Source organism: Gracilinanus agilis, chromosome 5 (genome assembly GCF_016433145.1).
Source record: "Gracilinanus agilis isolate LMUSP501 chromosome 5, AgileGrace, whole genome shotgun sequence".
NCBI lineage: Eukaryota > Metazoa > Chordata > Mammalia > Didelphimorphia > Didelphidae > Gracilinanus > Gracilinanus agilis.
Genome location: NC_058134.1, coordinates 283619549 through 283640707, shown reverse-complemented (window position 1 = coordinate 283640707; position 21159 = coordinate 283619549). Strand labels below are relative to the sequence as shown.

Sequence of the window (21159 nt, the reverse complement as noted above, 5' to 3'; positions counted from 1 at the left end):
GGGAAGTGGCTGAGGTCGGGTTTGAACCTAGGACCTCCCATCTCTAGGCCTGACTCTCACTCCACTGAGCTACCCAGCTGCCCCTGATAACCTAATCTCAAAGAATTAGTGAGTTAAAGAACAAATTATTAAAACGATAATGTCATTAAAGAGAATGAGAATAATGAGACAATATACCAAAACCTATGGAATACAGCAAAAGCATAATTAGAGGAAAATTTATTTCTCTAAATGCTTTATTAATAAATAAAAGGAGGAAAAGATCAATGAATTGGAGACAAAATTTTAAAAATTAGAAAAAGAACAAATTAAAAATCTTCAACTAAATACCAAATTAGAAAGCCTAAAAATTGAAGGGCAGAGATGATTATCTTTCTTATGTTTATATCTAGTGCCTAGTACAGTGAATGGCACAGTAGCTGCTTAATAAATTCTGATTTCTTTGAATTAAAAAAAATTGAAGGCTATCATGTGGAGGAGAAAATTAGGCTCGTTCTGTTTGATCCCAGAGAACAAAACCAGGAATAATGGGTGGGAGTTTCAGAAAAGCAAAGTTAGATGTGATACAGGAAAAATTTGCTTAGAATTAGAGTTGTCCTAAAATGAAATTGGCTGCTCAGAGAAATACGGAGTTCCTGTTTCTGGAGGACTTCAAGCAGAAGTTAGAGGGATATTTGTCAGGTATATTCTTGTATAGATTCCTTTTGTGTATGGGTTGGACAAGATTGACACTCTCAAATTCTGTATTTCTGTTATTCTGTAAATTGGAGTGGCTGGTTACTTCTTACTTCAGAAGTGCTGAGGCAAGTGTCAATCTGGTAACAATCACAGAGAGATGGCTCTCTTCCTGTGACATATATCTAAGATGTGACAGACTCCTAAGACGTCAAACCAAATGGTTAATATTGACTTACAGTAATTCACGGAAGCACATATGATATAGCTATATAGAGAGAAACATTACTAAAGATGACAAAATCTTGGGTAGTAAGTTGAAGACCACACAGGCACAGATAGTGTTTTCATCATTGCTGCCCATGAAAACAGAGGCATAACTAAGGTAGAGTGATCAGAACTTTGTTCCAGGATACCCCAGTTTAGGGTAGGGATAGAAGAAAGCTAGATTTAGAATCAGGCAAATCTGAATTCCAATCATGACTCAGAAATTGACTCATTGTAACCCTGAGTAAGTCACTTTGAGGAAACATTAGAGGAAACAACACAGGTTACATATCTCTTAATCTAGCCTTCTTTCCACTACAAGCATAATGGAATATATGGGATGTTCAGGGAGGGCTAGAACCTCTGATGTGAAGGCTTGCCATTCCCCTTTCCGGGCTGCCCATCCACCTTTGGTGTCCACCTTTCTCCCAACTCTCACCTGTAGCACCAAGAAGCTGTAGCATATAGAGAGGGCACACCCTGGTAAAATTGTCTTGGCAGACAGGCTAAACCAGGTAGTGGGTAACTGACAGGTCCAAACCTGTTGGTGAATTGGGGTGGTGGGGGGAGGTGTCTTCACCAAGCACATACAGACTTTCCTTGATGGAGCGGAAGGATGAGAACAATTTGTTCCAACAACCATTAAGGCAGCTGAAGCAGGAGCTGCAGAGCACTGAGAACTTGATCAGACATTGAAGATGCCAAGGTCTCCCACTGCATCCAGGGCCACTGCTATAGTCTTCCTGACTTTTGTCTTGCCCTTGGACTTGGATGACTCTGGAAGAGACATCGAGGATAAAGACTTTGTGCAACTCTGCTTCACTTAAATCCAATTCATGATCAAGTCAAGATATCACCCTGTGTTGTCACTGGTCCTCTTTGAAATGAAAGCTGAACAGCATGTCATAATAATAATAGCAATTATTATTAGCATCACTATTAACATAATTATTGCTTGCCCATGGCCACGTAGGAAGAGGCAAATCCTGAACCCGAACCTAGATTATCTGCCTCCGAATCAACCCTTCTGTCCACTATGGCAGGATGGCCATTTTCCTCTCTGGTAAAATAGGTACAGTCAAGCCGAAGACAGCTGAAACACCTATCCCACGTGATGATATAATAATAGTGCAGGAGTGCTAAATGAACAAATAAAAGGACTTAGTAAACTCATAAAATAAGTAAAATACCATACTAAGCCCTAGGGATGTAAAGAATAAAAACATGACAGTTCCTGTCAGTAAGGAGCTTATTAAATTCTAGTCTGGGGAGACCACATCCATGAGAGAGTGGTGGCCAGGCAAGAGCATTTTAGTTTAGGAAGTCACAGGGATGGTGAGCTGAGCCACTGGGAAACCAAGTGACAGACCTTTCCCAGAAGCAATGGTAGTGATGATTGGATTACTGTTCCCAGAGCAGGAAGTAGGGGAAGGGATACTCAGTAGAGTAAATGGCAAAGACATGGATGAGGATACATGTGTGACTGGGTGGGATGTGAAAGCATGGTTTTAGACTAGAGTATAGACACTGGCTAGATAGAGCACGTTTTTTATATATATCAGCACTCTTCTGTCTTAGAACTGATAAGTAACTTAGATAATAACTTGGAACAGAAGGCAAGGGTTTAAAAAAAAAGATGGAAGATACAACTTGCTATTCAGTATAAATGTACAAAAACAAGACAGAAGAGAGTGAGTTGTTCAGCTTTTGTTTTCCTTCTTTTTTCTCTGTCAAAAAGAATGATCTTTGGACAATAAAGGACAGGACCTAATAACTAATTGGGAGTGGATGCCCTAGATAAGCGAGATAGTGAGAGAGAACTTAGCCACCCTTAATGGGTTCAAGCCACCAAAACTATATTCCAGGGTACTAAAAGAATTAGTAGGTGTGATTGCAGAGTGACTGTCCATGATCTTTGGGGGAAAAAAAAGGGAAAGTGCCACTGGATAAGACAAGGGCAAATGTGCCAGTTTCAAAAAATGGAAAATGAATTCTGCATCCTAGAGGCCAGTGAGTGGAACTCACTTAATTCCTGTCAAAATTCCAGAACACATTATTACATGGTTAGTAAACATTTAGAAAAAAAGAATCTGTGGCTTCATCAAAAACAGGTCATGCCAGAGTATCTTAATTTTCTTATTTGACAGGGTTATCAGACTGGTATCAGCACAATGAGTAGCAACAGATGAGGCTTGTCTAGATGTTAGCAAATGATTGAAAAGTCTATGTTATCTAGTGTCAAAGAACCATATAAATACTGTAAACTGCTCTGTTGGTAAAGTTTTATTAATTTATCATTATTCTAAATTGAAGCATTGATTTGATTAAGAGAAATATCCAAACTGATATAGCCATCTCCTCAAGCCTTCAAACATTTTTCCCAAATGTGTTCTTAACCTTTTTGTGTATCATGGAACCCTGAGTAATTTGGTGAACTCTGTGGATTCCTTCCAAACAATGTTTTGAAATACATAAAATGAAACAGCTAGAATTACAGAACTGAAATACAGTGATCAAAATATTCTGAAAAGGCAAGATCATGGAATTGGGTTAAGCACCCCTCATTGCTCCAAAACAAGACATTTTTTTCATTTACATATAGAAACAATTCTTGACGATTGTTTTCTGACATTTCTTGATTCATATTTTCTCCTTCCCTCCTTTCCACCATGCCCCCTCTCCAAGATGGTAAATAATGTAATATAGGTTATACCAGTGCTTTCATGCAATCCGTATTTCCATATTGCTCATTCAGTGTCAGAAGACATATAATACATGCAATATAAAAACTCATTGAAGGTATTTAAAATGAAAGATGGCATGCTTTGCTCTACAACCAGATTTCAACAGTTCCTTCTTTGGCTGTGGATAGTATTATTCGTCATGTATTCCTTCTAGATATCTTGGGCTCTTTCTTTACTGATAATAGTTTGGTTCTTCACAGTTGATCATCATATTAGTATTTTTTTTCTGTATACATTGTTCTTCTAGTTCTGTTCAATTTATTTTGCATCAGTTCATATAAGTCTTTCCAGGTTTTTCTGAACTAATCGTGTTTGTCATTTCTTATGGGGCAATAATATTCCATTACAAACATATACCACAACTTGTTAATCCATACCCCAAGTGATGGACTACTCCTCAGTTTCCAATTCTATGCCTCTACAAAAAAAGAGCTGCTAAAAATATTTTGGTACAGGTAGGGCTTTTTCCTTATCTCTGATCTCTTTGGATACAGAACCAGTAATGGTATTGCTGGGTCAAAGGATATGACCCTTTGAGCATGGACCCATATTGCTCTCCAAAATGGTTGTATCAGTTCACAGTTTCACTTGAATATTAGTACCCCAATTTTCTCACATCCCCTCCAACACTTATCATTTTCCTTTTTGGTCATGTTAGCCAATCTGATAGATGTGAGGTGATATCTCAAAGTTGTTTTAATTTGCATTTCTCTATTCAATAGTGATTTTGACCATTTTTTCATATGATGATGGGTAGTTTTAATTTCTTCCACTGAGAAATGCCTATTTGTATCCATTGACTATTTTTCAACTGGGGAATTCTTTGTATTCTTATAAATTTGACTCAATTCCCTATATAATTGAGAAATGAGGCCTTTGTCAGAGATACTTGTTATAAAATGTTTTCCAAATTTGATATTTCCCTTCTAATCTTGGTGGCATTGGTTTTCTTTGTAAAAACCTTTTTAATTTGATATGATCAAAATCATTCATTTCAGTTTTCATAATGTTCTCTATGTCTTGTAAAACAAGACATTTTGAAGTTATATTTATAAGAATCTTTAACAAGGACATTTTCACAAGATGATAAAACATAATTACACAGTTTAGTTCTAATGTTGTTCCAATGGAATAGTCACTTAATCTTTTGAAAAGCCCCAGGAGACTTCTTTTTCTAAAATCACTGAATCCTTCTTTGACCATTTCCCTCAAGTGCTCTCCATCCAGTAGATCACAGGCAACAGGAAGTAATCCAGAGCTTTCACCTTTCCATTGGTACCCTAATGCCTTCAAAAGGGTTTGGCTCTAAACCAATGTATCTCAAAAACTTTGGGGATTCAAGGCCCTATTAAAAGCAATGTTGACTCAGTAACCCATTGTTCCCAGCCGGACTCAGTATTCTGAAATTTCTCATGTAGGTAAATCACATGCCCCTACCTATGTGGAAACAGATCATAGGACCCACCTGGCCCAACCTCTTCTGCTGATGTAAACCTACCAGAATTGTTTCTATCCCTTTAAAAAAGTTATATTATAAAAAGCTGGCCCACCTTGAAACCTTGCTGATATCCAGCGATAAGTTCATCAATGTGTTGTGACCTTGATGTATTTTTTTTTAAACCTTTACCTTCCATCTTAGAATCAATACTATGTATTGGTTCTAAGACAGAAGAGCAGTAAAGAGCTAGGCAAGTGACTTGCCCAGGGTCATACAGGTAGGAGGTATCTGAATCACATTTGAACCCAGGACCTCTGATCTCTAAGCTTCTAAGTCTCAATCTATTGAGCCACCTAGATGTCCTCCCAACCATGTACTTTTTTTTTAGACCCTTAACTTATGTCTCAGAATCAATACTATGTATTGGTTCTAAGGCAGAAGAGCAGTAAGGGCTAGGCAATGAGGGTTAAGTGACTTACTCAGGGTCATACAGCTTAGAAGTGTCTGAGGCCAAATTTGCCTCCAGGAGCTCCCAACTCTAAGCCTGGCTCTCAATCCACTGAGCCACTCAGCTGCCCCCTCCTCTGTGTATTTTTTGTTTTTGTTTTTGTTTTTGTTTTTTTTTTTTAACNGAGGTCGCTAAGGAGTAGGAAAGAAGAGAAAGTTCTGGGGATTGTTTTTTGATCTTTCATTTTATTGCAGCAGGAAACTCGAATTTGGGAAGCCTCACCATCCATGCAAATGTGACAGTTGGTTTCTAATTTATACACCTGCGTTACACACTGAAAGTGAAATGACTTGCCCATTGTTGTGGAGGGGATTGAAATCTCAAGGACAACACTTGAACCCAAGTCTTCTTAATTCCTAGGTTGACTTTATATCCATTTTGCTACTCTACTTCCTTTTATACTATTGTAAAAATACATATGTATACTATTTTGTAGGTAGGAAACTAAGAATAAAGAAGAGGGCCAAAACTATTCTCAGTTCCCCCAGCTGTATGACCACACATAATTCACTTTACCTCTGAGTCTCCATTTTTTCATCTATAAACTACAATCATGTTTCCTGCCTCACTGGGATATTGTAAGGAAAGTATTTTTCAAAACTTTAACTTTGGAGCAGTTAGGTTGCTAGTTGTTAGAGCACCAGGCCTCAAATCAGGGTGGACCTACATTCAAATCTGGCCTCAGTCACTTCCTAGCTGTGTGTCCCAGGGCAGGTCACTTAATCCCAATTGCTTATTCCTTATTAAGCTTAAAATCAATAGTATTGGTTCTAAGACAGAAGGCAAGGGTTTAAAAAACCTTAAACTGCTATGGAAATATTAATGATTTTTTATTCTCTCCAAAGGTGGGAGGAAATAGAGACTATATACATACTCTTGCCTCTCAAAACACCTGCCCCAGATCTCTAGCTAAGATAACCAGCAGCAACCTCTTCTTACCAGAAACTTTTTACTTAGCAGCTTCCTTTCTGGGGAACATAAGGGAGGATCCCCCAAATGTTTCTGTCTTGAGGCTAAACAGAAGCTACTTAGATACCCCTTTTTCCAATCCTCAATTTAAGTAAAAGAGGTCCCATTTGAAGAGGTTGATCTATACAACTCTCCCACTCCAGAAAAGAGATTCTAGGGAGCAGTGATCACTATTTTACTATAATAAAAGAAGGGAATTCTGGTAATCTGAGATAGAATGGGGCTGGAAAAGACACTTACATCCTTGGATCAAATCCAAAGGCTTTGGGGTCTTTTTCCAGTCTTCTAGCCCCATCTGTCTCCTGGGATCCCAACTGTCTTCTCTGCTGAAGTCCCTCCTTCTGAAGCCTAGGTGGTCATTCAGAGAACAGAACGAAAAGATAAAAGAGAAGCACACACACACACACACACACACACACACACATATACACACACACACACACACACACACACACACACACACACACACACACACCTCAATCTCTTCACAGAATGAAATTGAAGGATGAAAATGCTCCCAGAATAGGGAGCTGGTATGGTGGCTCTTGGGATATTAGAAATCTGGGTTTGGGCTATCTGAAGAATATGAGGTATGTACCATAAGGGTCCCTAGGGATTCTCTGAAACTGTGGTCAGCTGAGGTGTCTAGGTCTGAGCTTGCTAAATCTGCTGTGATTTCAAGGGTGTCTGAAATCCACAGACTCTGAGAAAGCTTGAAAATTACCTAGGGGAAGGGAGGAGGTGGCCACTGCTATCACAAAATGATTTAAAGCTAGAAGGGAACTTAAGAGGCATCTAGTTCGACTCCCATTTCACTGATGAGAAAACTGAGGCCCAGAGAGATTCAGTGCTCCAAGTCATCCAGGTAAGATTTGAACACAAGCCCCTCTGCCTACCCATTTCTGTTACAAGACTTTAGGGAAAAGGACAAGGGAGGAAGAGGGGAGCGATTTCTTCTCAGCCCCCCAGCTCTTCCTCCAATCTTCAGACCTTCAGTGTCAGAAAATGGGAAGGAACACCTTTGGAGTATCGAGAATTAAAAAGAAAAGGAATGGGGAAGAGAAATTGAAGGATTTCCTACGGTCTGGGGCTTGGGCTGTAAGAATGAATAAAGGAACGATGGGGGAGTCTAGTGGTTTGGCAGGAGGGATACTGCTGGGGCCCTGACCTAGGCTGGGGAAAAGGGAGAGAACGAAGGGGTGGGGAGTGGGGGCGAGTCCCCGCTAGGCTGAAGGGCGGGAGCTAGGGGCTCTGTCGTCAGCCTCGGGGCGGCCCTCTAGAGGCAGAGCCCGCCCTGCCCTGCCCGGCTCCCCCAGCCCAGCTCCAGCTCTAGTTCTGGCTCTGGCTCCCAGCTCCAGCGCCGGCGCCACAGCACCCGCCCGCCCTGCTCTGCCTAAGGTAAACTCCATAAAACCCACATTAACTACCCCCTCACCTCCCCGGGGGAGGGCCCCAGATTGAAGGCCTACAATGTCCCCAATTGGCACAGCAGGATTGGTGGAGAAAAGCCCGGAGGACTGGAAAGAATCGTAGGCTCGAGAGGGGAGGGGGAAAGGACTAAAGGCTGGAGATGTTTGGGGGAAGGGAGTGAAGAGCGACTCTGGCTGGGGAACAGAAGTGGCTGGCAGGGAGGAGTGAACCTGGACACCTGCTTCCCTGGAGGGAAAGCTTGGATGGCTCCAGAAGTTCCAGAAGTGGGAGAAGGGGCTATTATTCTTCCCTGGACCCTTCCCTCCTAGATCTAGCTCCATTTTGACCCTCTGCCTTCAGGCAGGCCACCACCCCTCTCCACCCTTCTCCCCTTGCAGCGGCATTCCTTTCTCTTCTGGGTCTGTATTCTATTTCCTCCTCTTTTTAAGGGGCTAGGCAAGTCATCCCACCCCAATCCCAAAGTTCCTTGAGGAAGAAGTGACTGAGGAATCCTTAAGCCTATCTGTGGCTCCCCATTTGACAAAGCCTAGATCAGTGTAAGCCCAGTGGGTGGCCTAGGGACCTGTATCTAAGTACCTGCTCTTCCCCAAGCCATCATTCGAGCAAACCAGGAGTCCTAATTCCCAGCCATTCCTTTTCCAGCCCCTTCTGCAAGACTGACTTCAGAGTCCAAAGCCTCCGTGGCTTTGGGGCGTTGGGGGGTGACGGGGAGGGAGACCTCCCTTAAAGGAGAAGACATTGTTTCATAGAACAGTTTAGTTTTTGAATCTTGAATGTTTTTAATGAAAAATATGAAATGTGAACAGGATGTTAACCTAGTCTGGATTTCTTTTAAAGCCAGTCGCCCAAGGCAAAATAAGTTCAAACATAGAGGCAGCATAGTAGAGGAGAGTAAACACCCCACCTGGGAGCCCCAAGACATGGGTTCTAGTCTCTCCACTAATCAGTTGGAAAATGAATGACCTTGAACACAAGTCACTTAACCTCTGAGCCTCAGTTTTCTCTGTTCTAAAGAAGGGGAAGGGGGAATTAGACGAAGTGATAGTCAAAGTCTCATCTTTCATCATGACTGCCTGCCTCCCTTCCTTACCCTGCTGAACCTGGGAAAGGGGGAGGGGAGGGAAGGATGAGTCACAGCGCCATGAGGGCCGAAGACTTGCCCTGCCCCTACCCAAGCTTTTGCTTGGACTAGCCCAGCTTACAGGCCCCGAGGGATAGGAGGGAAAAGTTCAATTTTTTCTATCAGTCTGAGCCCTTCTTTCCTGGAATTCGCTGTCCATGGGCCTAGGAAACTTGGGCCAAGGAAAGAAAGACTCAGGCTGTATTGGGACATTGTAACCAGGCAGGGCCAGAGGAGCCCATCTACCTAGATTCCTCATAGCTCTTGGTGGATTCTTGCCAGATCCAGGACTACTGACTATTCCCAGTGTGCATACCCGCCTCCCATGCCCTCTTTCATGCCTTCCCCTCTACTTACCAAAAAACAAGCAAGCAAACAAACAATAACAACAAAAAAACTCAGGGGCCAGATATTCTGGTGCCTCAACCAGCTCCTGCAAATTTCCACTTCCAGGGACTAGTTCTGGCCCAACTGAAGACTACCAACCCTTCTTTATAAGAGAAGCTAGATGAGATTTTCTGGGAACTGGGTTACCTAGGCCATGGACCTTGACTTTAGGAGATTCAGGCAACTAGATGCCCTTGTCCACTCGGGGAGCTGTCCCCCCTTCTCACCCTTCCCTGACATAGATCTCTTGCTCAGCTTGCCAGTTGGATAGCCCCGGGAGATGGATTCGAATTGAATCCATCTAGGTCCTTCCACCCTCTGGGACATGGGAAGTAGCTCTCAGAAACAAAGATTTGGGGAGGTGGGATAGTTGGGGAGCTGAAGAAGGGACGAGGGGGGAAATTGAGAAGAGCCTGCTTTTAGGCTGTTGTGGGGTGATAATGACAGTCAAGAACTTCACCAGTGCTGGGATTTCCTCCAGTTTCATTCTTCCCATTCTCCTGTCCCCATACAGGTTCTTTCCACCCTTTTGCCTCAGTTTTACTTCTGAACTGAGGGCACTTTTGGGCGCTGGAACCAAAAAGAAAAGGGTAGGGAAGAAAAGTATTCACCTTTCCTGGCACACCAACCCCTCACCCCCCTCTCCCTTCAGATGCCACTCCCTGGACATGAAAGGGAAGGGGTGGGAATACACTGGGCACACAGAAATGGAGCCTTATATCATCCTCAGTGGAAGGAGGAGGGTTGGAGTTTCTGGAAGGGAAGCTCATTAACTTAGCAAACCTTATTAGCTATAACATGATGTCTTAGTAGTGACTGACGCCCATTAGAGATGGAAACAAGGGCTCCAAGACTGGGTGTACCAGGGTCCCTGTTGAGAAGAACCCTTTTTCTTCACAGCAAAAGGAGACTTTCGGTCCTGGGACTGCCAAGGACCCTTGGAGGGCTTCAATTCCAGATAGGATGGGGAAGAGAATGAGACTTAGGGACAGGGAGAGGGGCAGGCTGGAAGATATAAGCTAATGTGAAGAAAGAAAAAATGCTAGGGAAAGACTAGGAAGGGGCAAGAAGGGGAAGCAGAGAGGTGAATGAGTACAAATTTCTTGCTGCCACAGGAAAGAAAAGAGCTAGGAACACCCTTGCAGACTTCAACTGCCTTTCTGGGGCACTGCCCCCTCCTTCCTTTGCCCAACTTGCCTTACAGTTGGAGTATAAGGTCCCAGAACCGTTCCCTCAGGGATTCTTTGGCAGGAAACCCAAACTAGTCCCTTATGTCTGCTGCCGCCTCAGCAATCCAATTCAATTCCATAAGCGTTTATTCCACTCCAGGCATAATGGAGCTGGGCGCCAGAGATACAATAACAAAAATGAAAACAGGCTGGGCCCTCAATTCACCCCCTCTTCTTTCCAAGTGCCAAAATCCAGAGTTGGTGAGACTAAGATGAGGGCTTTGGAAGATGTGTTGGGCGAGTGAGAGTTAAAGCCTCCCACCAATCTCTACTGCTTCCTGGCTCCTTTTTCCTAAAGTTTGGGGACACCAGTGAAGTGTCTTCCTGCCCTGTCCACTTAGGGTCCAATGCCACCCCTGCTCCCCACAGCCAGGGATAGAACAGGGGGCTGAGAGAGATCTATGTGGGGTCACCTTGGGATTCAGGGATGCTTGAGGTAATTGTACTGCCAAACTTAGGATAGGAGCAGCAGCTAGGAGAAGGAGACACCTCAGCTGAGGTGTGGACAGGCTGGGCTCCATTGCTGTTGGAAAATCCTTGGAAAGATACCCCACTCCAGGAGAAACATCAGGCTGGGGAGTACACAAGAGGAATGGGAGAGAAATAACTAAACAGAGAAATGAGGGCAAAAGAGAGAGTGGTTTCCTAGAGTGGGGTCTGGGAGAGGCAGAAAGAGATGGAAAGAGACATAGGTACCAACATCTCGCCCCTGACTAACCCATACTTTGTACATCTTTTCTTCAGTATCCTCCATCTCCACACTCACATCCTTCCTCTCCACACTCCTCTGCAGGAAACACAATCTTAGATTCTTCTGCCAACTTAGGAAGCAGCAGAAAAGATGCTGAAGAACTGGGGCCCCTTAAGCCCCAAGGACTTTGCTCAGCTGCAGGAATATATGGAATGTGAGTCTTCCCCCACCCTACAGGACCTGCATTTCCAGAAATCCTTTTTCCTCAGGACTCTCCACCCCAGCTTGCCCCTCAGTCTTCTGAGAAACTTTGAGCTATCCTCAAAGGATGCTCAGGATATGGGGAAAGAAGCAAATGACTGGAGTTTCAAATTACTGCTCTCCTGTTTAGTGCCTCAATTTCCACCCTCTCTCCAAGACCTTGAAAGAGTTTATATCTTCCCCATCTTCCTTTTTCTTGATTTCCATGTCTTTCTCCTTATCTTGCTCATTTTGAGTAGCAGAGTTTGTTTCTCTATAGACTGCCTTTGGGGATGTTAATTCCCCTTCTTGGGGTTCATTTTTCCTTATCTGTAAAATGGAGTGGTTGGACTAGATTTTCTTTTCTTAAATTCTTTTTTTTATTACTATTTTTTAAGAAACCCTTACCTTCTATCTCGGATTCCAAGGCAGGAGAGCTGTAAAGACTAGACAATGGGGGTTAAGTGATTTGCCCTGGGGTCACACAGCTAGGAAGTATCTGAGGTCAAATTTGAACCCAGGACCTCTCATCTCTGGGCCTGGCTCTCAATCCACTGGACCACCTAGATGCCCTCAGGACTAGAGTCTCTTTAAGGTGCCCTGCAATCTTAGCGGTCTCTAGATCTATGATTTCAAGATGATCTTTTACTGGGGAATCCTGCCCTGAATATACCTATTGCCTCCCCCAGACTCAACCAAGAAAGTCAGTGATGTCCTAGCTCTGTTCAATGAAGATGGAGAATTGGCTCAGTATCTCCAGGGAGATGTGAGAGGCATCTGTAAAACCTTCTCCCTGCTCTTAGCACCTTCCCTCTGGAATTCCTGATGTTCCTTCAAGTCCCTCAACTTCCAGGGATCACTTCCTATCCCCCTGTTTGGTGTCCCTACCTCCCAGAATATCTTATTGTCTTACTCCTCTGGGCCCCTCATTTCCCATAGAGCTTCTGATCTCAACTTCATCCCTAGACTTTTCTTTGACTCCCATAACATTAAGGGTGGAAGGATGGCCCAGATGATCAGAGCCCTCCCTAAGATACCCCCAGCTTTTCCTTTCTCCCTTGCCCTTCATTTTCTTATTCTCTATCACTAAACCGGTTCCCTTTCCTACCCTAGTCCATAGGGTACGAAGGGTTTCAGCTCTTTCTGAAAGCCTACCTGGAGGTGAATAGTGTCCCCCCACAACTGAGCCAAGCCCTTTTTCGATCCTTCCAGACCATGGATTCTCAGAGACAGGGCGACGAACAAGGTATGGAACTGGGAGTTAGCTAGTGCTGAGCCTTGGAAGCAAAATCAAATCAGTGTTGGCTCTGGACTAATTAATTCAGCTGAGAGTCCTTGCTCAGACTGTTTGGAGAAGGGAGGGGTGATTTATACTGTTATATGACTGGAGAGGGCAAAGGTAATGGTGGTGATGGGATCAAAAGGGAGCTGATGAGCTGGATCAGAGGAGACCTCTGACCTTGATGAACTCTTCTCAACCAGAAGTAGCCCTGATCTGTCTTAATGATGTCTCCTGCTACTTCTCCTTACTGGAGGGTGGACGGCCAGAAGACAAGCTAGAGTGTGAGTCATTAGAGCAAGAGAAAGATTGTGGGGCACCTTGGGGTAGAGGGAAAAGGTATTTCCAGCCATCTTCCCCCAACCCTTCCATATCCTTAGTTGCCAATGGGTCCACAGAAAGAGGTGGAACCTTCTTACCCGGTGTCCTTAAGCTCTCTCTCACATCGCCCTTTTCAGGTAGAGAACTGAACTTACTCTTGTCCTTAGTTATATACTAAGAAATGTCTTGACTCCCACAGCAGACTTTCTGAGGGCAGAGTTTAGGCCTCTTACCCCATTCTCCCTCAACCAGAACCCTTCACTCAGCGGGGTTTAGGATATGGGATTGGCCTCCCCAAACTGACCCTAGCTCCACCCCTTCACCCAATCCACAGTTACCTTCAAGCTATACGATACAGACAGAAATGGACTCCTGGACAGCTCGGTAAGTTCTGAAGCCTGAGGAAGGGGGTGGGGTGTCCTTCCCTTGAGTCCCCATCCCTTGCAGCATCCCCAGGTGCAGATGATGCCAGGGAACAAAGTCCAGTTTTCTGGGCAGGGTGGGGGAGTGGGTCCTCAGACCCAGAGAGAAGTCAGAAGGAGCATGGGGCAAGAAAGAGGAGTTGTCCTCACACCTAACATCCCTTTGTACAATCCCACAAAATTTCCAGAGGTGAACAAGACTATGGGGGAGGCAGAACTAGAGCTAGAGACTTCATGCTTATGGTCCCTGGAAAGGGACTTAACTAGGAGGGAGAAGAGAAATTGGATTCTGGCTCTCCCTAGGAAGTGGACAGAATTATCACCCAGATGATACGAGTGGCCAAATACCTGGATTGGGATGTAACTGAGCTGAGACCAGTAAGGCACTTTTTTCTTCCCCCTTAGCTTTCTGGCCCCTCCATGTATACTGTTTTCTACCACCTCTCCATAGACTTTGTACCTTAACTCTGGTGAATATCCTGAATAAATGGTTTGGGCTGAGGCTCCTTAAGTTGGGAATCTAACTGATTGGGCCATGTATACATGACATCTTTTTTCTTGGCCCCTTTCTCCAATATTCAGATTCTGCAGGAGATGATGAAAGAGATTGACTATGATGGCAGTGGGACAGTCTCTCTGGCAGAGTGGGTACGGGGTGGATCCACCACTGTGCCTCTGCTGGTGCTACTGGGACTGGAAGTGGTATGTCAAAGAGAAATGGAATATGGGCGGCCATTTGTCCCCTTCTGTCTTGGAGCTCTGCTGGGGAGGATCGTGACTCTTATTCAAGAAGTGATTAGGGAAGGACTTAGGTGCCCTTCATTCCATATTAATCATGTTATCCTTCCCAGAGCTTGAAGGATGATGGGCAGCATATGTGGCGGCTGAAACAATTCTCCCGTCCTGCTTATTGCAATGTGTGTGAGACAATGCTGCTCGGGATAACCAAACGGGGGCTGTCCTGTACCTGTGAGTGTATTGGGAAACAGGGTGGGAAGAGGGAAAAATCTTTGAATGGTGGTGAACAGAGATTTGCACTTGTGATGAGTGAGTGACTCTAAAAGAGAACCCAGAGCATAGATTGGATTCTCCAACCAAGGCTTTCTTCCAACTAACCTTCCCCTCACCTTCCTTTTTTTTTTTCTTCTTTCTTTTTCAGTTTGTAAGTTCACAGTCCATGAGCGCTGTGCCAAGAAGGCCTCACCTTGTGAAGTCAGCACCTATGCCAAGTCCAAGAAAGACACTGGTGTGAGTGACCCCTGACCTCAATCTTCATATTTTCATTATCCCATCACAGTCCATTCTCTAGATTTCTCTGGGGATAAGGGTGTTTGCTCTTCCCCTTCCTAGGAAGCAGGGGTAACTTAACCCAGGTGTTATTCAGGTCCCTTGAGCCATCAGGTATTCCTCACTCCCTCAAGGCCCAGACCCACGTGTGGGTTCGTGGAGGCTGTGACTCTGGGCGCTGTGACAGCTGCCAAAAGAAAATCCGGAATTTCCAGAGCCTGACAGGACTGCATTGTGTGTGGTGCCATCTCCAGGTCAGGAACAGACCCTTGACTCCAGACCTCCCCAACCCTCCCAAGCCCTCTTGAATTCTCCTCAACTTCTTGTCCCCAGGCTCCCTTCCTAAAGTAACCACCTCCCTTAGTCCCTCTCCTTAGACCTTTCCTATATTACTATAATAAACTCCAGAAAAGTCCCTCTAAATCACAAAATATTCTCCTACCTCTTTTTTCCTCCATGAGTTGGAAAGCCATAAGGGTAATTCTCCCTTTCATGGCCCCTCTGACTTCCTAGATCCATGAGGATTGCCTCTCGGCCATGAGCTCTCAATGTGACTGTGGGCCTCTCCGTGACCACATCCTGCCTCCCTCAGCAATCTACCCTTGCATCCTGGTGAGTATTTGGGTCAGGGAGAAGAGGAGAGATATAATAGGAAGAGAACCTCTAGAACCTCCACAAACCCTGTAGAGATCCCATAGACTTCCCACAAACCTCATAGCCCTCCTAGGGAGTACCCATAGATCTCATGGAGAGCCTATTACTCTTACCATTTCTTTAGGGTTCAGGCCAGACTGATACCTATCTGTGGCTGAGAGATAGTGAAGGCCCCACAGAGTGGACTCAACAGGGACACAAATACCCATTCACAAGATTCAGCCTTCCTCCCTTCTGTTTACCTCTGCCTCTGAACAGGACCGCCAGACCTTGAGCACCAGGAATGTCGACGAATTACAGCATTTGGTCCCTGATGGGCAGGCCCTGCGGGTACAGACAGCAGTGCCTGGGCATCATGGTGGGGGAAAGGTTGGGGTACTAGGATCACCATGCTCTGAACTGGAGGGATAAGTTGGGGGAAACCCAGGGAATACCACCTGGCCCCCAGATTCTCATCCCTAATAGTAAAAGGCACAGGGGGAAAGAAGGCATCTCTGAGCGAAGTCCCAGACCCTGCCTTCTGCCTCCACAACCCCTTCAAGTATTTTATAAACCGTAAAGTTCAATATCAATGTGAATTCTTATTGTTAGCACTCTTAACTTTGGAGGCCCAATATGGTTCTTACATAATATCCCTGACCCTATTTATTTTGCTTCTCCTCCCTCTCAACAGATTATCCCTATTCCCAATACCCACCCACTTCTCGTCTTTGTGAACCCCAAGAGTGGTGGGAAGCAGGGGGAGAGGTAAGTAGATATAGGAGGGAGGTAGATTCACATGGGATAGCTGCTAGAAGAAAGGTAGAAGGAGTCTTCCCAGAGATTAGAGATAAGATGGGGAGGGAAGCAAGCTGAAAAGCCTTCCAGGGAAGGGAGGTTGGTTGCTCAGTGGATAGAGACAGAAAGTCCTGGGTTCAAATCTGGCCTTGAGCTTTTCCTAGCTATGTGACCCTGGGAAAGTCATTTAACCCCAGTTATCTAGCCCTTACCATTCTTCTTCCTTGGAAACAATACTTAGTTTTGATTCTTAGACAGAAGATAAGGGTTTTAGGAGGGAGGAAAAAAAAGAAAGAAAATTATTCCATGAGCTCCAACACTCCTACCCCTTACATACCTAGGGTGCTTCGAAAGTTCCAGTACCTGCTGAACCCGAGACAAGTTTACAACCTTGCAAAGGGAGGTCCTGAGCCAGGGTGAGTAGGCTTTTTTTTTTAAATATTTTTTAAATTTAGAATATTTTTCCATGGTTACATGCTTCATGTTCTTTCCCTCTCCTCCGAACCGCCCCCCTCCCCTTCCTGTAGCCAATGCGCAATTCCACTGGGTTTTACATGTATCATTGATCAAGACCTATTTCCATATTATTGATAGTTGCACTAGGATGATCGTTTAGCATCTCCATCCCCAATCATATCCCCATCAATCCATGTGTTCAAGCAGTTGTTTTTCTTCTGTGTTTCTACTCCCTCAGTTCTTCCTCTGAATGTGCATAGCATTCTTTTCTTATAAGTCCCTCAAAATTGTCCTGGGTCGTGGCATTGCTGCTAGTAGAGAAGTCCATTATGTTCAGTTGTACCACAGTGTATCAGTCTCTGCATACAATGTTCTCCTGGATCTGCTCCTTTCACTCTGCATCAATTCCTGGAGGTCTTTCCAGTTCACATGAAATTCCTCCAGTTATTATTCCTTTGAGCACAATAGTATTCCATCACCAACAGATACCACAATTTGTTCAGCTATTCCCTGATTGAAGGGCATATGTAGAGAGAAATATTTTGAGCTTGGTCTGAATCTCTCTGTGTGTTATGAGGAGCAGGGAGGAGTATATGGAGAGATGGGGTACCCATGTTAAGCCTGAGGAGCTGGAATTCAGAATATCTACCTTCAGAACTATCTTCTTTTCTCCTGCCTCCATACCTTCAGAAACACAAATCAATACTTTTTCCTGTAATATGAGATCCCCATCGAAGATCCTTTGTTTCCCTGGCTGTCAACAATCCCCTCTTGAAGTCTGTTTTTTTTCTGCAACTCGAGATTCTTCCAATTCTCCACCATCAGTCTGACTTCAGGTCTCCTTGTTATAAACAAAACCCTGGAGTGGGATGGTGAAGGAGGGGAGCAGCAAGGAAGAGTCTCACTAAGTGTGGGGGTCAAAGAATTAGGGTTCTTCCAACTTTATTCACCATTGTGACCCCCTCCTCCCTTCCTTCCTCTCTCTCAGGCTCAAGCTCTTCAGGGACCTCCCAGATTTCCGAGTGCTGGTATGCGGTGGAGATGGCACAGTAGGCTGGATCCTGGATGCCATTGGTCAGTGTCAGAGCAGAAGGATGAGCTCCTGGGGGCCAGGGGAGTAGGGACCTTCTTGAGTTGACTCCACTCCTGTCTCTCCCATCCCCAGACAAGGCCAGCTTTCCCAGCCCACCGCCAGTGGCTGTGCTTCCCCTAGGCACAGGAAATGACCTTGCTCGATGCCTAAGATGGGGAGGAGGTGAGTGCCAATGTTAGCGGTGGGCAGAACGAGGTAGCAAAGAGAGCCTAAAGGGAAAAAGAGCCTAGCAAACTGAGAGGATCTTGAAAAATTGAGATGTAGGAGACAAGCTTACAATTAATAAATATTATTGGGAGTTAGATTTTAAAGGGCTGGAAGAGCCACCCTTTTCTGTTCACTTGCTCTCCTGCCCATGTGAACCACCATTCTTGAGGTTCACAGAGATTAGGATTCAGGTAGGTGTTGAGATAAAATAAAAAGAGAAACTCTGCTGTGTTTGAGAGGAGAAAGGTTCAGAGCTAAGCTAAATCCTTGGGGGAAGGAAATAGGAGGGAACTGGAATGTGATAACCAGAAAAAACCACCTACTCCTCTGCTGACCCCACATCTACATACATACGAACATAATGGGCCATGAGGTCCTGAAGAATCAAGGTAAGACATTCCCTGGTAATTGGCTGAACCTGAAGGCCTGTGAAGTTCCTAAAGACCCATTTCTCCTCCTCTTCAAACCCCTCTTCCCTTTCCCTTCCTTTCTTCAGGCTATGATGGTGAAAATCTGGGAAAGATACTCAAGGACCTGGAGTTAAGTGCTACCGTATATATGGATCGATGGTCTGTGGAGGTGATTCCTCTGGACCCCAATGAGAAGAGTGATCCGGTCCCCTACAATATCATCAACAACTACTTCTCCATTGGTGTGGTCAGTGGGCTTTGCTTGTTTTTTGAAAGAGCTAGATCAGAGAATATGTGGGTGCTCAAATCATTATGAAGGAAGGCAAGAGAAAGGGAATGAGAAGGCTGAGAGAAATTCTAGAGCCCACTGAAATCTTTCAAGGAATGAGACTGATTTCATAGACACTCAAGTTACTGGGCTCATTAGCATCCAAGATCTAGACCATTGTGCAGAACCTCCTCCTCCCCTCTGCTACCCCCAGCAACACATAAAGAAGAAAAATGTCCCTAGATATGGTTTCTTTGGATGCTGAGCTGGTTGGAAGGGTGGAGTGAGTCTCTGCTTATTAAGATGGCAGGACTCGACTGTGACCTTCAATCATCCTCACCCAGGATGCTTCTATCGCTCACCGATTTCATAACATGAGGGAGAAATATCCTGAGAAGTTCAACAGCAGGTGAGGGAATTCAGCAGCAAGTGGGAATCTTGGGATGGGGTAGGCGGGCAGAGCAATGGAGGGGGCCAGGCTTTGGCTACTGTCTGTGTTCATGGGCCAAACATCCTCCCACCCCAAGCTCCCTTTGTACCTCTAAAGACTGGAAATGGAGTGCTCTCGCCTCCTCTGCCCCCTTGCCCTCCCACAGGGCTTATGTAACCTGGCCTATGTAACCTGCCCCCTCCCCCCTGGGCCTGGGGTATGGGGCTGAGGCAGGATGAAGAACAAGCTGTGGTACTTGGAATTCGCCACATCTGAGTCCATCTTCTCCACATGCAAAAAGCTGGAAGAGTCTGTGTCTGTGGAGGTGAGCCTGGGATACTTTGCCTACTTTGTCTGGCTCTCACACCCAAAGGACATATCCCAACCAATCCCATCCATATTTGTTTCACTTTTGGATATACAGACCAATTCTCTGACTCCCAAGTGCCACACATTGCCCAGACTTGATATTTTCCCCAGACTCCCAAGCCCCTGACCACCCAGTCTTCCAACCAAGCTCTTCCTGCCCCTGCCAAGGTACTCAGTACCCAAGGCAAGGGTGGGATGGTACCCAGTCATGGGGAGTGGTTGGGAAGGAACCAGGGGCATTAAAAGGAGGAGGCATGGCTACCTTTTTGGGGAGTGGAAATGTGAGCTCCACGGTCTCTCATTCCTTCACCTACCCCAGATCTGTGGGACACCTTTGAAACTGAGTGATCTCTCCTTGGAGGGCATTGCAGTACTAAATATTCCCAGCATGCATGGAGGCTCCAACCTCTGGGGGGACACAAAGCGACCCTCCAAAGACACCCAGGGTTTAAATTTGGATTCTGTGCCTCCTGAAGCAATCACCAACCCTGAGGCCCTGAAAACCTGTGTGCAAGGTAAAGGGACCTTGGGAAGCTTATGGGTCACCTGGCCAAATTGGGGGTGGAGTTCAATGGCCTTTTAATGGCCAGAGCAGATGAGGATGAACGGATTTCTTCTTATGCTCGCCTATCACCTCCCCCCAGATCTGAGTGACAAGCGCCTGGAAGTGGTGGGACTAGAGGGAGCCATTGAGATGGGTCAGATCTATACTGGGCTGAAGAATGCTGGACACCGGATTGCTAAATGCTCTCAAATTACTTTTCGGTAAGGAAGGCTTATAGCTTAGCTGCAGGGGAAGATGGCAAGGATGCAGGAGATGTAGAGGATACATGAAAATGGAATGATTCCAAGAGCTCAGAGAGCCTTCTCGGTGGGATGGGGCCCAAAGTAAATCGGGGGAGATCTGCATGTAAGGTAGCCTCTCTTCCTTCCCCTCTCCTCCAACATCAATCTGCTCTGGGCTCCCACAGGACTAGAAAAGCCCTTCCCATGCAGATCGACGGGGAACCCTGGATGCAGGCACCGTGTACTGTGAGTTCTTTCCCAAACCTAACTCCATAAAGCTCTTGGACTCTCACCAGAAGGTCATTTAGATCTTGGACTTATAGGCCCAGCACATGGGGAACATGGTCCCTGAGGCTTCTCTGAGCTCCCAACCCAAGTCCCCTATCCCAGCCTTTCTGAGATGAGCAGTTCCCTAACATCACTGGTTGGCCATGTACATACCCAGACCCTACAGAGCGTCTCCCCTGAGCTCTCATTGCCTCAGGCCTTGGGCTTCTAGGACCTCTGCCAGCTTTCTTTCTCCTGAACCTGGGCTTTTTACCTTTCAGATCCAGATCACCCACAAGAATCAGATGCCCATGCTCATGGGCCCACCACCTCGGTCATCCAACTTCTTCGGTCTTTGGTCCTGAGGCGGAGGGTCCTGAGGGGAGGCACCCTCAGTCCCTCCACTCTACTTCCCTGGGCTTTCCCTCTAAATC

At 45.4% G+C, this 21159-nt stretch overlaps 1 protein-coding gene across 2 annotated transcripts; it reads left to right on the top strand.

Moving 5' to 3' along the window:
• The first annotated feature begins 7918 nt into the window (after positions 1-7918).
• Positions 7919-21097, top strand: DGKA (diacylglycerol kinase alpha). 2 transcript variants are annotated; one of them, XM_044677233.1, is made up of 24 exons: positions 7919-7999; positions 11562-11673; positions 12389-12465; positions 12813-12945; positions 13182-13262; positions 13634-13683; positions 14025-14099; positions 14304-14423; positions 14573-14690; positions 14881-14969; positions 15143-15262; positions 15522-15620; positions 15921-15992; positions 16336-16409; positions 16781-16855; positions 17884-17969; positions 18061-18150; positions 18692-18852; positions 19218-19282; positions 19538-19628; positions 19992-20187; positions 20317-20437; positions 20644-20704; positions 21007-21097. In XM_044677233.1, exons 2-24 carry the CDS (start codon positions 11610-11612, stop codon positions 21088-21090), a joined length of 2202 nt encoding a protein of 733 aa, XP_044533168.1. In that variant the 5' UTR covers positions 7919-7999; positions 11562-11609; the 3' UTR covers positions 21091-21097. The 2 variants fall into 2 exon arrangements, with proteins under 2 accessions (XP_044533168.1, XP_044533169.1); XM_044677234.1 differs by lacking the exon at positions 7919-7999 and adding an exon at positions 10073-10129.
• Positions 21098-21159: the final 62 nt, after the last annotated feature.

Bases quoted from the DNA above. Each gene is read 5' to 3' on its own strand.
- DGKA (XM_044677233.1), top strand. From the start codon at position 11,610: ATGCTGAAGAACTGGGGCCCCTTAAGCCCCAAGGACTTTGCTCAGCTG. The intron at 14,691-14,880 runs GTGAGTGTATTG...TTTCTTTTTCAG, and splicing joins ACGGGGGCTGTCCTGTACCT to TTTGTAAGTTCACAGTCCAT. The intron at 15,263-15,521 runs GTCAGGAACAGA...CTGACTTCCTAG, and splicing joins GTGTGTGGTGCCATCTCCAG to ATCCATGAGGATTGCCTCTC.